We start from the raw sequence: 20,230 nt of genomic DNA, 5'->3' as shown, positions 1-20,230 counted from the left end.
AATATCGATTGTTATTTAAAAATTCAATATCGATAGATAGTTTTGCCTATCGATATTATCGGAATAAAAACCCCTAACCTAAAATCCATTAAAATAAATAGAAATTTGGCTGCTTTTCGGTTATGTGTGTATAAGAAAGTAAGTCCGTAGTCACACGTACACATTTTTCGGTAAAATAAAATGTATTTTTGTAAATTTTTATAAAATAAAAGCATTTGTTTATTCTCCTTTACATTTCTGTGAACTTCTTTTGCATAATTTCAAGAAAATCATTGATATTTCCGCCATTTTCATCTCTAAAATAATGGCGATGACAACTTAACGATAATATCGATAGCAATCGATATTTTAAAACATTATATCGAAAATATCTAATGTTGGGAATATCGATGGTTTGCCAGCTCTACCATGCACTCTTTGTAGTGATACATATTATTTAACGATATATGATTGAATGTGAACTACCCTAATACCGATCACCTGTAGTATTTTAAGTTGATCAGCTGATTAACAGCTGTAGTTTTATGGATTGGATTAAGTACCGTTATATTTACTATATAAGGACGATTATTATGAAAATAAAGTCAGAAGTTATACAGAGCCTAAACCGGTTTTATGGTCATCTAATCCACAGTATATGCCATCTACTCCACAGTAGATGTCCTATATGGTCATCAACTCCTCAGCAGATGCTCAATATGACCATTAACTACACGGTAGATACCCAATATGTCTATCTACTCCACAGTAGATGCCCTATATGGTCATCTACTACATAGTAAATTCGCAATATGACTATCTAAAACACATTAGATGCTCAATATGGCCATATACTCCACAGTATATGCTCTATATGGCCATCTACACCACAGTAGATGCCCTATATGACCATCTACACCACATTAGATGCTCAATATGGCCATCTACTCCACAGTAGATGCCCTTTATGGCCATCTACTTCATAGTAAATTCGCAATATGACCATCTAAGACACATTAGATGCCCTACATGGAAATCTACTGCACAGTATACGTCCTATATGGCCATCAACTCCACAGTAGAGGCCCTATATGGCCATCAACTGCACAGTAGTTGCCCTATATGACCATCTACTCCAGAGTAGATGCCCTATATGGCCATCTGCTCCACAGTAGAGGCCCTATATGGCCATCAACTGCACAGTAGTTGCCCTATATGACCATCTATTCCAGAGTAGATGCCCTATATGGCCATCTACTCCACAGTAGATGCCCTATATGACCATCTACTCTACAGTATATGCTCAATATAGATGCCCAATATGACCATTAACTACACAGTAGATACACAATATGACTATCTACTCCACAGTAGATGCCCTATATGTTTATCTACTCCACAGTAGATGCCCTATATGGCCATCAACTGCACAGTAGATGACCTATATGACCATCAACTGCACAGTAGATGACCAATATGACCATCTACTGCACAGTAGATGCCCTATATGACCATCAACTGCACAGTAGATGCCCAGTATGACCATCTACTGCACAGTAGATGCCCTATATGACCATCTACTGTACAGTAGATTCCCTATATGGCCATCAACTCCACAGTGGAGGCCCTATATGGCCATCAACTGCACAGTAGATGCCCTATATGGTCATCTACTGCACAGTAGATGTCCTATATGGCCATCAACTCCACAGTAGAGGCCCTATATGGCCATCAACTGCACAGTAGATGCCCTATATGGCCATCAACTCCACAGTAGAGGCACTATATGGCCATCTACTCCAGAGTAGATGCCCTATATGGTCATCTACTCCAGAGTAGATGCCCTATATGGCCATCTACTCCACAGTAGATGCCCTATATGACCATCTACTCTACAGTATATGCTCAATATAGATGCCCAATATGACCATTAACTACACAGTAGATACACAATATGACTATCTACTCCACAGTAGATGCCCTATATGTTCATCTACTCCACAGTAGATGCCCTATATGGCCATCAACTGCACAGTAGATGACCTATATGACCATGAACTGCACAGTAGATGCCCTATATGACCATCTACTGTACAGTAGATTCCCTATATGGCCATCTACTGCACAGTATATGTCCTATATGGCCATCTACTCCACAGTAGAGGCCCTATATGGCCATCAACTGCACAGTAGTTGCCCTATATGACCATCTACTCCAGAGTAGATGCCCTATATGACCATCTACTCCAGAGTAGATGCCCTATATGGCCATCTACTCCACAGTAGATGCCCTATATGACCATCTACTCTACAGTATATGCTCAATATAGATGCCCAATATGACCATTAACTACACAGTAGATACACAACATGACTATCTACTCCACAGTAGATGCCCTATATGTTCATCTACTCCACAGTAGATGCCCTATATGGTCATCAACTGCACAGTAGATGACCTATATGACCATCAACTGCACAGTAGATGCCCAATATGACCATCTACTACACAGTAGATGCCCTATATGACCATCAACTGCACAGTAGATGCCCAATATGACCATCTACTCCACAGTAGAGGCCCTATATGGCCATCAACTGCACAGTAGTTGCCCTATATGACCATCTACTCCAGAGTAGATGCCCTATATGGCCATCTACTCCACAGTAGATGCCCTATATGACCATCTACTCTACAGTATATGCTCAATATAGATGCCCAATATGACCATTAACTACACAGTAGATACACAATATGACTATCTACTCCACAGTAGATGCCCTATATGTTCATCTTCTCCACAGTAGATGCCCTATGTGACCATCTACTCCGCAGTAAATGCCCCATATGGCCATCTACTCCACAGTTGATGCCCTATACGCCCATTTATTCTACAGCAGATGCCCTGTATGGCCATCTACTCCACAGTAGATGCCCAATATGGCCATCTACTCTACAGTACGTGCCCTATATGACCATCTACTCCGCAGTAAATGGCCCATATGGCCATCTACTGCACAGTTGATGCCCTATACGGTCATTTATTCTACAGTAGATACCCTATGTGACCATCTACTCCACAGTAGACGCCCTATATGACCATCTACTTCACAGTAGACGTCCAATATGGTCATCTACTCCACAGTAAGTGCCCTATATGACCATCTTCTTCACAGTATATGTCCAATATGACCATCTACTACACAGTAGACGTTCAATATGGTCATCTACTCCACAGTAGATGCCCAACATGCCCATCTGAGACACAGTAGATACCCAATATGGTCATCCTCTCCACAGTAGACGCCCAATATGGACATCGACTCCACACTAGACGTCCAATGTGGCCCCTATATGTTCATCTCCTCGACAGAATATATCCTATATGGTCATCTACTCCACAGTAGATGCCAAATATGATCATCAACTTCACAGTAGATGCCGAATATTACCATCTACTCCACAATGGATGCCCAACATTACCATCTACTCCTAAGTGCATGCCTCATATGACCATCTACTTCACAGTATACTGTTCTTCTACAGATAGAATGCCTACAAATATATTTGTTTTAGAACTGCGCAAATTACAAAATAAGGTTTTCCAGCTATTTGAAGTACCTACCACAAAGTCAATAGGATTAGATTAAGATTTCTGGAAAAAATCGTATACAAAAAACTGTTGCCCTAGACTCATATGAAGTGCCGCATGATAAAGTTGGTTGAGGAGTCACAAAAAAATACTAGGAAATAAATATGGTTATCATATCAATGCCAAAGATAATGAATGATGTTATCACAAAAAATTTGCAATCGAATTTCTCTATTATAGTTCTCGAGTGGGCGTAGTTGAGGTGGGGCATAAATCATTACGTTTTCTATGGATGGTCAAAAGAGCACAGTACCTACCTCAATATATTTTAGGGTAAAATATTTTGTTGGTGTGTGCAAAAAGGTCAAGACTTTAAAAATGTTAAATTTTGAAAGAATATTTTAGAATTGAATTTGTTATCTGCTATTCTCTGCCATGAGATATTTCTTAAACAAAAAAACCCATATAAAACATTTCTTAAAACAATATTTCAAATATTAAAAAAACTAGGACTACAAAAAGTTTAATTATTTTAAATTGTGTTTTTAACTTAAGCCGGTTATATTTGTATTTTTTTTGTTATCCATTCAAATACCAACAAACCCATTATGCATGGCGCCCATAGCTGACATCAATTAAACGCCTTATTAAAATTAATAGGTTTAGTTAAAATTCAAGTTTTTTTCTATCAAGATGATGAGGATTAATGTTATTGGAATTTGAATATTGCTTCATTAAGAGAATTCACAAACAAAGCAAATTTATGCCTTGAAATATTTCATTTTTTTGGCAAAAATATAAATATGCGTATCTTCCAATCTTTTCAAATCCATTGTAATTGACTTTAATTAAGATTTGGAAAAAAATACATTATCAAACAAATCTCTATTTCAAAGCCAAACAACTCAAAACTTGTGTCATTTGCACGTAACACAGTTCTAGCATGCCAAACAACAGCGGCAAAAAAGTAGCCTAGACTTAATTTATTATTACATTTAGAATGTTTTATTTTGACTTCCAGTCAATATCCACGGCAGTAGACAAAAGAATTGCCGCACAATGTCAGCCAGACACACAAAAGCGAGACAAAAATACGACTTTTAATCTGAATATTTATATGATTATATCTCTAAAACGATTACTACCTATCCACCAAGCCATCAGCCAGTCAGCCAGCCCGCCAACCAATCAACCTACCTAGCTGTTTGTCTGCCTACCTATCTTCCTTCTTCTTCTCTCCTCCCCCTACCCGGCCCGTGTCATTTCATTTCCAAGTAGTGGACAAAACGCTTTGTCACATGAATTAAATTAACTGGCAAACTGTCTACTTTAGATATATCAAACAAACAAATTTATATATAGTATCTCTCTCGTTTAACAATAAAACAGAAACGAGAACGAGATCATTGGACGGTAAAGCGCACGGATAAGCGTCGTTTTCTGTTTGTTGTCTACATGCATTTTATTTTTGTTTTTATTTTTAACATGCAAAGCACAAACTAACAATTGTATTATTATATACATAGAGTGACACAAATTCGCAATTGTAGTAAAATGTAAAATAATTAAATAAAAAAGAGAGCGCGAAAAAAGTTTAATGCTACAGCAAGTAGAACAAACGGTGTTCAAACAAAGTGCAAAGAAAAAGGCTGGGGAAAAAAGGAAGGTAATTTAGGGGGAAGTGGAGCCCGTTATGTTGAATTTGTATATACACTGGGGAACAGGGTTTGAGGAAAACATACAGAAGAGTTCTCTCGGAGCCTCGACAAGTCTTATATATAGACTAAAAAGGTATTGTGTAGGTCTTTGTGCTGGCCTTCTATAAGTGGAATGCCTTCCATAGGTTTCCAGTAACCAGAAGACCATTGATAGAACTATGCCCATTAGGCCGGGGCAATTTGAAACCCTTAATAGGCCCTTCGCGTTTCTGATTCCTGGGATTGAACTGAGCAAAAAGTCCACTAGACCATAGGTCTACGATAAAAATCGAGCCTCCCGATTTTGACTTTAAATTTTTTATCCACATTTTTTGGACATTATGGCATATAACAGCCAAACCATTGAGATTTTCGATCCAACATACAGACAAGAATTGAAGCCAAGACAGTTATTAAGAACTCTCTAATACATCGGAAAAGCATTAGAACGCTCCTTCAGGCAGTTTTGGCCTTGGGAAGGAGCAAACTTTTCGGGAAATGTCGATAAATGGCACTGTGCTACAAAAGTTGACCAGAAAAATAGTCAAGCGTTCTGATGCAAAATTCTATCGTGTTGGGATCCACGGACAACGAAAATGCCTTTAGTTCGTTTGGCTCACTTCGTTTTATTTTTTATAACTGTAAAAGTAGTGAAAATCTGGGTTTCTTACATTTTCAAATTTAAACGGTCATATCTTCTTTTTTCCCAACGGATTTCTATTGATCATTCTCCCTTTTAAAGGGGTGAATAATGTGTTTCGAACAAGTTATTTTTTAAATGTTATAGTGGTTTTTTAATGTTATAGTGGTTTAAGTCTGAAAAACCCCACAAAAAACTATAACTGAATTTCTCATAATTTTCAAAAACAAAATGCTTTTTTGTTTTGTTCAATATTTATTTTGAACACAAGTTCTGAGACTAACTGAAAACATGTACAAGGTCCTATTTCTACATATAAAAGACCTAATACCTGCACACGATCTTCTTCTAGCTTTAGCAGACCTGCAAAAAGCATTCTGTAAATAGAAGACGTCAAATAACACATGTAGAAGATCTTACACCTAAGACGACTTGCACTTTTCTAATCATAGAAGACTTGCACAAGTTTGTCTATGTAGAAGAACCACAAAATATATTTAGGAGATTTTCGGAAGGGTATCTATGTTTAAAAGAACAACAAGAGATCTTCTATATATCGAAAGAACTTCACAAGATTGTCTAAAAAAGTTTCTAGGTATTCTATCTGTAGAAGTTCTTCTCCACAAAGTCATCTTTCTATAGGACACATGCCTTCATTTTATTTTATACTTCATCCTGAAGACCTGCACAAGGTCTACAAAATCCAAAGATTTGTGGCATGTAGCCTATCTCCAGAAGACCCTCAGAAAGTCTTCTAATTCTAGAAAACCTGCAACATACAGTCCAGATTACTTGCGGAAGGCCTTCTATCTCTAAGAAGAATATCAAAATAGCCAGCACAAAATCTTCTTTCTAAACAAGTCCTCCAGGAAACGTTTTGCGTTTACAAGACCTCCAGGAAGGTTTCTTTCTTCAGAAGAAAATCATAAAATCTTCTCTCGTTACAAGACACGCAGAGGGCATTCTATCCGTAGAAGACGTTTTGTATCTAAAAGTCCTGCGCAATGACTGTTCCGGGGGAAGACCTGTAGTACATAATTTTTTTTTCAAATTTTATATTGAAGAAGTCCTGCAGAAGGACAATAGCTAATAAAGTAGTCCAAGAAAAATTCCTCCAGTCTATCCTTAAAAATTAAACTCGCCAAAATTGCTTTTTATGTCTCCTCTCAGAAGAAAGCGCTATTTTTTGCTTAAGGAACAAAGTTCATAAAATTAATGAATATGAACATTAACAAAAACTCTATGAACACTATTCATAATATGTATGAATTGTTTTTTTCTTATTTTTCTCTCGCTATTTTTTGCTTTAGGAGCAAAATTCATAAAATTAATGAATATGAACATTAACAAAAAAACTCAATGAACACTATTAATAATATGTATGAATTGTTTTTTCTTATTTTTCGCCTTCAAAGGATACCGGTATATTTTGTTTCATAAAATGAATGAATCTGAACATTAGGAATGCTCTACTAACACAATTCATAATATGTATGATTTATTATTTCTCTCTTGCTCTCTCTCTCTCTCTCTCTCTCTTAAAAGAAAGCAATATATTTCTCTCCTCTCAGAAGAAACCGCTATTGCTTTACGAACAAAGTTCCTCTTCAAACGTCAACCTCACCCACTGTCCACTTGAGACTTGGTGTCCTCTGTTCACGCAAACGAGGCTCTGTCGACCGATCATGGGCGGTATAACCCCAAATGCAGCACGGAAGAAATACCTGCAGCACTTTTTAACTGGAGCACTTCTCTCGACTCCTTGTTTGATTGTGATGGGATCAAGCAATAGGGATGGCAGCGGATGAACCAATGGTATGGCCAACGGTGGAGCCCAAAGATCTTCAGAAGATTTACTATCAACATACCCTTGCCTAGAGGATGGCCCCAGCACTAGGTGCGGATGCGATGGCCCAATCAGCCACCCATCTTTAAAACACCAGATTACAGAAACATCAGATGCCCTATGCTCTACCTGAACTTTTTACATCTGTTTTTTATGTAATTAATGCAAGTTTTTTATGTAAGATATACCGATGTAAATAAAGGACATATATAACATTACCAAAAAACTCTATGAACACTATGCATAATATGTATGAATTGTTTTTCCTTTTTGTCTCTCTCAAAAGATACCGGTATATTTTGCTTCAAGGACAGTGATCATAAAATAAATGAATCTGAAAATTAGGAACGCTCTATGAACACAATTAATAATATGTATGAATTATTATTTCCCCCTCTCTCTCTCTCTCTCTCTCTCTCTTAAAAGAAACCAGTATATTTCGCTTTAGGAGCAGGATTCATAAAATGATTGAATCAGAACATTGACAAACCCCTCTATGAACATTATTCATTATATATATATATATATATATCGACACCTCCAAATAATAGTATGCTAAGTCTAAAAAGTGAGTTTTGCAGGAGAAGCTCTCAAAGTTTGGAAATTATTTTGAACTTCAGTACTATGCTAAGTCAATATTTTTTTATAACTTCTGTTCGGATTGACCGATCATTACCAAAATTTGACAGAATTTCAGTTAAAGGACGTTAAATATAAAAATGTAAAGAACTTGAAAACATGCTAAGTCGACTTAGCATACTATTGTTTGGAGGCGTCTATATGAATTATTTTTCTTCTTTTTTCTCACTCAATAAAGCAGTATTTTTCGCTTTAGGAATAGCGTTCATAAAATGAAGCAGGCACAACACTCTGTGAACACTATCCATAATATGTATGAATTTATTTTTTCTTTTTTTCTCGCTCAATAGAAAGCAGTATTTTTCGGTTTAGGAATAGCGTTTATAAAATGGATGAACATTGACAACTCTCTATGAACATGTTCATCTATGTATGAATTATTTTTTATTTTTTCTCATTCAAAAGAAAGCAGTATTTTTCGCTTTAAGAATAGCGTTCATAAAATTGATGAACATTGACAACACTCTATGAACACTATTCATAATATGTATGAATCATTTTTTGTCATTTCCTCTCTCAATTTAAACTAGCGCCCTCTTTAGGTACTGCAATCATAAAATTAATGAATCTGAACAATAGGTAACATTATATGAACACTATACATAATATGTATGAATTATTTTTTTATAATTCTAAGAAATATTTTAGAAGCATTAGTACTAAGTATATTTATTTTTCGAAATACCGAAAAGTCAATTTAAATTAAATTTAATTGAAAGAAAATTGGGGGTGCCCGGACATAACTCCCACGGACATAACTCCCAAAATGATTTTGGGCGTTATGTCCGCAGCACTTTGCGGACATAACTCCTAAAATTCGTTGGGAGTTATGTCCGTGAAGCAAAGCGGACATAACACCCAAAAAAATACCGGACATAACTCCCAACGAGTTTTTCTTAATTTATAAATTATTTTCTAAGTGCCAACCAATACCGAAGTATGCACAAAAACCTCCTGATTTCATAAAATTAGTTAAAATCGAAATTATGCCCGAAATTATGTAAGTAGCAGTTAGGAGAAGTTTTAAATTGTAAAAATATTTGTTAAGAAAATTGCGATATTTATTCAAAAATATTTTCGTTTTTCAGAAAGTATTTGAATATTAGTACAAACACTTTATATCTTCTTAAATTGTGAACATATTTTTTTAAAAAATCGCGCGATTTTTTTCAGAAATATTTTCGACTTTTTACCTCCTTAAATTGTGAAAATATTTTTGAATACTTTTCCAAAAACTTTTTATTTTCTTAAATTGTGAAAATATTTTCGTAAAAAATCGCGAATATTTTTACAAAAACTTTTTATCTTCTTAAATTGTGAAAATATTTTTGTAAAAAATCGCCCGATTTTTTAATATTTTTGCCTGCGGCGCTTTTCGTTTTTCAGAAAGTATTTGAAAACTTTTACAAAACCTTTTTATTTTCTTAAATTGTGAAAATATTTTTGTAAAAAATCGCGCGATTTTTTTTTACAAAAATATTTTCGCCTGCGGCGCTTTTCGTTTTTTCAGAAAGTGTTTAAATATTCTTACAAAAACTTTTTATTTTCTTAAATTGTGAAAATATTTTTGTAAAAAATCGCGCGATTTTTTTCAAAAATATTTTCGCCTGCGGCGCTTTTCGTTTTTCAGACATATTTTTTACAAAAACCTTTTATCTTCTTAAACTGTGAAAATATTTTTGGAAAAAATCGCGCGATTTTTTCAAAAATATTTCGCCTGCGGCGCTTTTCGTTTTTCAGAAAGTACCTGAATATTTTTGCGATTTTTTCAAAAATGTTTTCGCCTGCGGCGCTTTCCTTTTTTCAGAAACTATTTAAATATTTCTAAAAAATTTCATCTTCTTAAATTGTAAAAATATTTTTGTAAAAACTCGCGCGATTTTTTAAAAATATTTTCGCCAGCGGGGCTTATCTTTTTTCAGAAAGTATCTGCGAATTTTAACAAAAACTTTTCATTTTCCTGTAGGCAGCATTTTTCGTTTATTTTGTACTTCATTTTCTTAAAAAATTTAAATCAATTATAAATTATTTTATGAAATGAAAAATGCATATGAACTTAAAGTTAATTTTTAATTTTTTTCTTATACATTTGAAAAAAATTGTATTTAAATAAAAATCACTTCAATTTTAAAAACGGACATAACTCCCATTGGGACTTATGTCCGCTAAGGGGGGTCGGACATAGCTCCCAAAAAATTTGGGAGTTATGTCCGTAAACCAAGGCGGACATAACTCCCAAAATCGTTTTGGGAGTTATGTCCGTTGGGAGTTATGTCACGGCACCAAAATTGGGAGAATTTATTTCCGATTATATCCCAATATCATTTTTGGATATAATCCGTCCGTCTTCAATTGTAACCAATTATACTTAAAGCCTGAAACGTAGTCCGATATCATTATAATTCCACCATTGTACTAAGGTTTCTATCCTTTCAATAATAATAATACTAAGAAACCCGCTCAAACGTCCTCAATTTAGAGAAGACCTTTTGAAAAAGAGCTGCATAAAGTCTTCTATCTACTGGAAACCGGTTTGTATCTATCTATACATAGAAGGCTTTTACAAGGCATTCTATAGTCTTCGATCTAGATTAGACCTCCACAAGACATTATAAAAAAAATATCTGTCCTAGAAGTTTTATCTATAGTAACCCATGCAGCTACGATTCATCAAATCCTCATTCCTTTGTAAATGATAGACCAAGCCCACTATTTCCAGAATTATTTTCTAAAATTAGTTCGCAATAAATATCCTGAATCATCCTGAATATTTCCCCGTGAATTACTTGTTTTAACAAAGTGTGCCATGCCATTCAATGGAGTTTCTTTGAAAGAGATACATATATTCTTATCACATAAGATAATCTCCACCAGGGAATACCCCTAATACTTTGATTAAAAATATTTGTCAAATGTTGGTTAAAAAAATCTAACCACATAATGGTTTTATGTCTATTTTTATTATAAATATTTTTTTTGATATATTTTTTTGTTTTGAGTCGTAATTTGTATATAAACAAATAAACAATCAATATGTGTATTTTGCAATTGCATTTCCATGTTTCATCAGCTTGATTTTTGTGAAAATTTGTTTTTACATTTTTTCTTTGTTAATGGTGGCTGCGTGCTTGTAAAATTGGGGTTGAGGAACTGTTTTCAAGAGCTAATAACGGGTTTTAAGTGTGCTAACCTCATGGTTGAACGATTTTCATAATAAATATTGAAGATCTGTTGTAAAATCAGTTGAAAAATAAGGTCAATGGATTTGAAGTTTGGAGTAAGGTAAACATGAAAATTTCAACAAAAAAATTTAGAATAGTCCTTAAATTTGAATTTGTGTGAGGGATGTACTGGGAGGAGTTCTCCGATTTAGCCCAGTCCATCCTCAAAGAGACAATGTACCGTCGTAATGGGACCGCATGAATTGCTTTGTGCAAAAGAACAGGTCTTAAATTGCACTGCAGCGAAAAATTTTGAAATTTTGTGGGAGAGGAGTGGTATATCGATTGGAATATTTTATAAGAATGTTAATTTTAATAAAAATTTTAAAAGAAAATATTTCGTATAAAGTTTTATCTTATTTTTTAAGTAGAAATGGGCCACAATAAATATATTTAAACGAATTCAAATTTGAAATATTTATCGAAGGTCGATTTGATTTTTAAAATTATAAAGATTAATGATTTTATTTTAGCTCTAAAATATGTACATATCGCCCGTCATTCTTATTGTTAAGATAAGATCAATTGTAATGCTTTGAACCTGATCTATGTCTGGATGAAATACTTTGATATGGAAAGTCTGGTCAATCGGTCACCCTCTTTAAGAGTTATCGTGCGCAAAATATTGGAAAAATGGGGACTGAAACGTTAGTCGATTTATAAAGGAATACCATCTATAGGAGGCCTTCAAAACGGTTTCTGTTTACATGAGGCCCGCTTAAGTTCTTCTAGCCATAAAACCTCTTTATAAGGTTTTTTATCGTCTTGATTTACACAATATATACCCAAGACTATGAATAAAAAGCTTGGATAAGGTCAAAGACCAGCACAAGGTCTTCTATCTACAGAAGATCCGTTCAAGTTCTGCTATCCATTGAAGGTTTGGATAAGGTATGCGATCGGCAGAAGACGTCCATAGAAAAAGCATCTTCGATCTACAGACCATCTACAGACCATATCCTTTTCGATCTTTTGGAGACCTGAAAAATGTCCTGCGCGGCCTTTTATTTACAGAAGAGGCGTAACAGTTATACTATCCATAGAAGATATGTAGAAGTTTATCGGTGGTATTTGATCGACAGAAGACCTGCACAAGAGCCGATCAAGTTTTTCTTTCCATAGACGACTTGTAACAGGTTTTCAATCTGCAGAAGGCCCGCTGAAGTGCCCCTAACTACAGAAGACCTGCATAAGCCTTCTATAGATATAGTACTTGTGGAAGATCTTCTGCTAATGGAAGATCATCTATCCATGGAACCTATGCAAGGTCTTATATCCCAAGAAGACACTGCGAAGGTCCTCCGAATGTAGAATTTAGATCTGAAAGGAAGTTTAGCTTCAGGGTTGCCGAAGTAAAAACATAGGACCTCCAAAAATCGACAAAAATCAGATTATAGGGTACTATGGGAGCTGTTTGGACTCTCATAAAAATCGTAGCAAGGAGATTTCATTAGGCCCTGGTAAGCCTGAAATCGAATTTCAGTCAATTCGATTAAATAAGGTCGCTAAAACCATTTTAAGGGTTTCAGCGATGGTCTATGGTTGTATGGGGTGCTATAGCAAAACGTAGGCAGATAACCATAATTTTCCTCAAGGAGACTTTCTAGCCCCAGCGAAGATCCAAGTCTATATTTCAATCATCTTAAGGGAATAAATTTGGCTTAAACTTTTTAAATGACCAATAGGGACCCTATCAAAACCAGAATCTATATCGGCAATTTCTTGGAGCAGAGATCTTATAGTCCCAGGTGTCTTAGACCCTCAAAATACAAAAAATCAAGTAGTACGCGCTAGGGTATCCTATCAAGACCTGGGGCTGAATAGCATATTTTTTTTTTGCAAGGAGATTTTTTAACCCAAGTCAAGGCCAAATAACAAAATTCTGGTGATTTTTTATGAACAATCATCAAAAATCAGGAAGTTCTGTCTTATGGGGACCATATCCAGACCCGGGCTTAAATAGTCAATTTCATTCACGTAATTTTTGTAGACCAAATGCCAACTTTCAGTAATGTATTTATGAAATAAAGTGCCTTGGATAACCAAATTACTAAAAATCAGCAAGTTCCTTTCTATGGCGACCATATTAGGGGCCGGACCTAAGTCGCCTAGGCAAGGCCAAATGTCAAATTTCAGTAATTTTTTTTTATCAAATAGGGTACCTAAGACCATAAGAATAACGAAAATCGGGAAGTTCCGCCCTATGAGGATCTTATAAAGACCCGAGCCTAAAGCGCCAATTCTTTTGCAATGAGAGTTTTTGGCCCCAGAGTAGAGTAAATGTCATATTTCAATCATTTTGTAATGAAATAAAGTGCATTAGGTCTTCAAAATATCAAAAATCTGGAAGTTTCGACCCTATCAAAACTTGGACCTATATCGCCAATTTTTTGCAAGAAGATTTTTTAGACCCGTGGAAGACCAAATGCCAAATTGCAGTCATTTTTAATGAAATAAAGTGCCTAAGGTCATCAAAATAGCAAAAATTAGGAAGTTCCGTTTCATGAGGGCCCAATTAGAAACCGGACTTATTGAAATTTTTTTACAAGGATATTTTTTAACCCCAGGAAAGAACGACAAAATGGCAAATTTCAGTAACTATTGATGAAGTAAGGTGCATAAGACCTTCAAAATACCAAAAATTATTGGGAACCCTTCCATGGGGCATATATCGAAATGTGGAGCTATAGTGAAAATTTTTCTCAAGAAAAATTCCCTGCTCCGTTGAAGTTCTACACTAAATTAAAGCTATTTCGATTGGATGGATAAGGTTAAAAATTTAAAAATATAACAAATCTGGGGGTACACCTATATGGGGTCTATATCGAAACCTAGACATATAACGGATTTTTTGTACTCCTCCTATTTTGTAGCCCTAAGACAACTAAAAATACCAAGTTTCATCAACGATTCTGGTTGGATAATGCGATTAAAACCTTAAAAAATACCAAATTCGGGGCTACCCTTCTAGGGACCTATATGGAAACACTGACCTATAAGGAGATTTTTCCAGAAATTCGAAAATATTAAATCATAGCCAATTCGATTTATGTCAAAATGTTTCAAGAATATATAGACAGATTAAAAACAATTTAAAATTTTTTTAAAAACTAATTAAAAAAGTATTTTAATAGTAAAATGTTTTAAACGTATTTAAAAAATTAAATTAATTAATTAAAAATATTTTTAAAATATATAAACACTGTTTTAAAAATATTTAAAGAAAAAAACATTTTAAAAATATTTAGCAAATATTTAAAAATATTTTATAAATATCTAGCAAATATTTAAAAACATTTTAAAATATGTTAAAAATTTGTTAAATATATTTAAAAAAATACCCTTCGAAAATTCTTCGCAAAACGATTTTCTAGCCCTAAGACAACCAAAAATTCCAAGTTTCAACGAATCAAAACTTAAAAAATACCAAAAATTGGGGTTCCCTTCTAGGGACCTATATGGAAACACTGACCTATAAGGAGATTTTTCCAGAAATTCCAAAATATCAAATTATAGTCAATTCTATTTATATCAAAATGTTTCAAAAATATATAGACAAATTAAAAATAATTTAAATTTTTTTAAAAACTAATTAAAAAATATGTAAATAGAAAAATGTTTTAAACATATTTAAAAAATAAAATATAATAATTAAAAATATTTAAAATATTTCAGAAACAGTTTATAAATATATAAGCACTGTTTTAAAACTATTTTAGAAATATTAAATAAAAAACATTTTAAAAATATTTAATAAATATTTAAAAACATTTTATAAATATCTAGCAAATATTTAAAAACATTTTAAAATATGTTTAAAATGTGTTAAATATATTTAATAAAATATTATGTTAAATTAAAAACGTGTTGTTTTTTAATTTTAAAATGTTATGCATTACCTTAAAAATAATTTTTAAAAATATTAAAATAACGTTAGAGATATTTAAAAATAAATTTTATATAAATACTGCGAGATATTATATAAAAAAGAGTGTATTTATTTGAAAAATTTGCCTATTAGGGCGAAGATAACTTTTATATTATTTTTAATTAATTTCCTGTTGGCCTCGAGCTTAATGACCGATGATTTTCGCAAGTTAGAAAGGAAAGACGAAGATTCGAACCCACACAACCATCATTATGTGATCGGTTTCGCCATTGGTAGCGGCTCATCATCGGCTGTGGAGTGGCTTCTCTGTCATCGAACTTTTTCTTTTTCAAATGCAAGTTCTTTCAAAACAAATTGCATTTGAAAGAGAAAAAGTTCGATGACAGAGAAGCCACTCCACAGGCGAAATGTCTGATGAGCTGCTAACCACGGCGAAACCGGTCACATAATGGTGGTTGTGTGGGTTCGAATCTTCGACTTTCCTTTTTCCCTTGCAAAAATCATGGGTCATAAAGCTCAATCCCAACGAAAAATTAATTAAAATTAATATTAAAATGATCTTCGCTCTAATAGGCAAAATTTTGAAATAAATACACTATTATTATTTTATATATATCTCGAAGTATTTATATACATTTTTTTAATATCTTCTAACTTTAGTTTAATATTTTTAAAAATTATTTTTAAAGTAATGCACAAAATTTAAAAATTAAAAAACAACAGGTTTTTAATTTAATATAATATTTTTTAAATGTATTTAACATATTTAAAAATTAAAAAACAACAGGTTTTTAATTTAATATAATATTTTTTAAATGTATTTAACATATTTTTAAAATGTTTTTAAATATTTTTAAGCCATTGGGTGTAACACTCCAGACTTAAAAAGAATCAAATGAGATTGAAACATCAACCAAAACAAAACAAACATTTTTAAAATGTTTTTTTTTAATATTTCTAAAATATTTTTAAATTTTTTTTTAATATTTTTAGAACAGTGATTATATATTTTTAAAATGTTTTTGAAATATTTTTTATTTTTTTTTAATATTTTTAACTAATTCATATAATTTTTTAAATATGTTTATTGTGTGGGATCGAATCTTCGGCTTTCCTTTTTCCCTTGCAAAAATCATTGGTCATTAAGCTCGGCCCCAACGAAAAATTAATTAAAAAATGTTATTTATTCAATTGGGTAATTCGGCTTAATTTCTCAAAATACCAAAATCAGGAAAGGTACCCTCTCTTATATGCGTTCCTATGGTCCTATAGCGACATTTCCGCAACACAAATTTCTAACCCCTAGTAGGTCAGAATATCAAATTGCAGCCACTTTCACATGGTTATTTTGACCAAAAAAATTTAAAATACCAAAAAATTAGGTCGTATTACCCTATGTGCTACTATAAAAAGGTTGACCTTTATCAAACATTTTCTGCAAGGAGTTTTTTTCAACTTCTAGGTTAGAGTAAATGTCAAATTTAGGCGAGAACAAAAAATCCAATTACAGCCAATTCCATGTAAATAATTGGGATTATAAAAAATTCTTTCAAAACCCCAAAAATCAGGAAAAATCGGAACTATGTAAAATCCGGGGACTATACAGGACCTATATATAAAATTTATGATTTTCGGAAAGCAGATTTTTTACTCTTAGGGAAAGGCAAATGTCAACTAAATCTTTTAGATAATATGACCAAAGCTTTCAAAATATCAACAATTGGCCGCCATCGTGCACTGCAGCCCGTCCAAGACTTGGACCGATATAGCCCGTTTCCAATACAAGCAACCTAGTAGTAATAAAAAATCTTAAAGCTTCTAACTAAAGGTAAGGTCACATTAGGCAAATATTTGCTCCAGCGACCGGCAATGTGTGTTTTCGAAGAGCGAGTGAGCGTAAATAATACATGGACATTTATGCTCACTTGCTCTCAGTAAGCGCACAATTCCTGTCGCTGGAGCAAATATTTGCTTAATGTGATCTTACCTTTATTCTATTTTGAAATCTCTAACTTAAATATTGTGTGCTTAATATTGATTTCAGCAGAAAAATTGTCGTTTTTAGATTAACTTAGAATTGTATTTTGATCAAAATTATTCCCTTAGGGTCTCACATGAATATTGGGACCTGTTACAAACGGAATGACAAATTTAATATACCCTCTCCATCTGATACGCTGGAGTCTATACAAAACTAGAGCAAATTTGTTTTTACCATAATTCTTATCATGCAAATCATGCTGAGTGATTTCAAAACTATTTTTCCATAACACACAAACAAATAATGGAACTGATAACAAAGGGGCTTAATTATTTTGCTTTTGTTGTTGCTATTTCTTAACTGATGATGATTGTGATTACTCACCTTCGGCGCATGAAGCTATATACCGTCTCTCGAAACAATACATATCGTTTTGTAACCAATCATTCACCGTAAAAGACGTTGAGGCACTGCCACGCGTTTGTTTTTGTTGCTGTTGTTGTTGTTGACCATTAGAATTTGCAGAGCCATCTTGACGTTTATTATTACCGCGAGATTTGCGCTGTTTCGATGACGAATTATTGTTATGATGACCGCCAGCGGTGGTTGATATACCCGAATCTGAAGAGTCGTGATTGTGGGTTTTACTGTTTGCGGATGATGTGGAAGCGGATGATGATGAAATGTGGCATGAATGATGATCTTTACTGTGGGATTTGTTGTTGTTGTTTGATGGACATGTGCTTGATGATGATGTATGACTTGCTTTGCTACTGTTACGTTGCATAGTGTCATCTGTAAATAGAGAGAGAGGCAGAACAACACAAAGACGTTAAATGAAATTCACTTTTAAATTTGTTTTTATTTTCGATTTTAATTTTAAAACAATTTTATTTTTAAAATGTTATTATTTTGTATTTTTGTTTGCTTTTTGTTTTTATTTTCACTTTTTCTTGTTTTAATTATTTTTATGATTGCCAATTGGGACTATACCTCCAATTATGGAATTTCGCCGCCAAAACATTGTATAGCTTATTAATTGTTCCTTTATTCTCAACATTATATTTTTTCACTTCACTTAAAAATACTGTTTGTTTTGGGTATTGTTGTTTTTGTTGTTTTAAAATTCTGATTATAATTTTCATTGAACGTCTGTTTTGTTGAAATTATTGCTGACAACTGTTAACTGCAGCGTAAGGCTTTAGACATTTTAAATGAATTGTGTGGTGATATTCCCTATTTTAGCAAAAAAGCAAACACACACTCAAAATATCACGACCACAGAGCAAAGAAAGAAAAAAAAAACCCGACAACGACCACGAAGATGACAGGCAAACCAATACTGCTGCACAACAACAACGAACGAGCACAAAAAATAATAATACAGTGACGTTATTTTAATATCGTGAATTTTATAATGACTCATACGCTTTGGGGTTCAACACCAAGCAAGCAAGCCAGCCAGCCAGCAGCTAGGCATTCAACTAACCAGCCAGCCACCAGCCACCGGCCGCAACAACAACAACAGCACCAGTAGCAGCAGCATTATCGGCGCATATGATGATTCTATACTTATTGGGACAATGCGAAATATTAATTTTTTCGGTTTTGGCCTTTTTTCATATCGAATTTGAAAATCAAAACAAAAAAAGTAAGCCAGCCAGTTCAATATTTTCCACCATCTGCTGCTACTGCGGATGTTGTTGTTGTTGTCGTCCGTTAATTCGTTCGTTTCCATTATAAAGGCTAAGTGGTTCATTCATTGGGATTTTGCTGGTGATTTATTTATTTTTGTTTTGGTTAGTTGCAATGAGTGGGCCTAGTGCTTCTTCTTGTTGTTGATTGACCGGCAGAATTGAAGAGGAATTTCCCAGAAATATTGGTGAATAAAGCATAGCATGTTGTGAATGAGTGGATTTTTTGAAATAAGGTCATATTGAGGAAATGTTGTTTAAAGGGTGTCTATTGACCTACATATATATCGACACCTCCAAATAATAGTATGCTAAGTCTAAAAAGTGAGTTTTGCAGGAGAAGCTCTCAAAGTTTGGAAATTTTTTTGAACTTCAGTACTATGCTAAGTCAATATTTGTTTATAACTTCTGTTCGGATTGACCGATCATTACCAAAATTAGACAGAATTTAAGTTAAAGGACGTTCGACACCTCCAAATAATAGTTTGCTAATTCTGAAAAGCGAGATTTGCAGGACAAGCTCTAAAAGTTTGGAAATTTCTTTGACCTTCAGTACTATGCTAAGAAAATATTTTTGTTAATAACTTCTGTTCGGATTGTCCGATCATTACCAAAATTTGACAGAATTTAAGTTAAAGGACGTTAAATATAAAAATGTAAAGAACTTGAAAACGTGCTAAGTCGACTTAGCATACTATTATTTGGAGGCGTCGATATGTGTATGTGTGGGTATGGGAAGCTTTGAAAGATCATGTTTTTAGACTAATCTTGGGAGTTTATAATATTGTTTATGTACAGGAACCCAAATGCTGATGAAACCCTATCCGATTGGTCCTAAAGTCCTAAAACGGCTCGGAGAGAGATGCCTAGGTTGTACTTATCTGGAATTCCTTTTTCATCAGAATTACCAAACTTCATTGCAAAGTTTTTCGGAAATGGGTCCAATCTTTTTTGATATTTTGCTGAGTTTTTATTTAAGATTACATAAAATCTTATATATAAGGTGATTCTATAAGAAAACCCTTCGCACAATGTACTTTGATTATACCCT

General features: G+C 33.6%; 1 protein-coding gene across 14 annotated transcripts in view; it reads right to left on the bottom strand.

Moving 5' to 3' along the window:
* Positions 1 to 20,230, bottom strand: part of prage (RNA exonuclease prage) — a 254,065-nt gene that overhangs the window by 25,487 nt on the left and 208,348 nt on the right. For 9 of the 14 annotated variants that reach the window (XM_073976253.1, XM_073976256.1, XM_073976257.1 and 6 more), the window contains one exon: positions 17,870 to 18,280. The exons of the other annotated variants lie outside the window; for them this stretch is intronic. In XM_073976253.1, the coding sequence (XP_073832354.1) occupies positions 17,870 to 18,280 (411 nt within the window). The remainder of the gene's footprint in view (positions 1 to 17,869; positions 18,281 to 20,230) is intronic. 14 annotated transcript variants of the gene reach the window in all.

This window comes from Musca autumnalis, unplaced genomic scaffold, assembly GCF_047663935.1.
Source record: "Musca autumnalis isolate F117 unplaced genomic scaffold, ASM4766393v1 scaffold_3, whole genome shotgun sequence".
Taxonomy (NCBI): domain Eukaryota; kingdom Metazoa; phylum Arthropoda; class Insecta; order Diptera; family Muscidae; genus Musca; species Musca autumnalis.
This window is presented reverse-complemented; position numbering and strand designations above follow the sequence as displayed.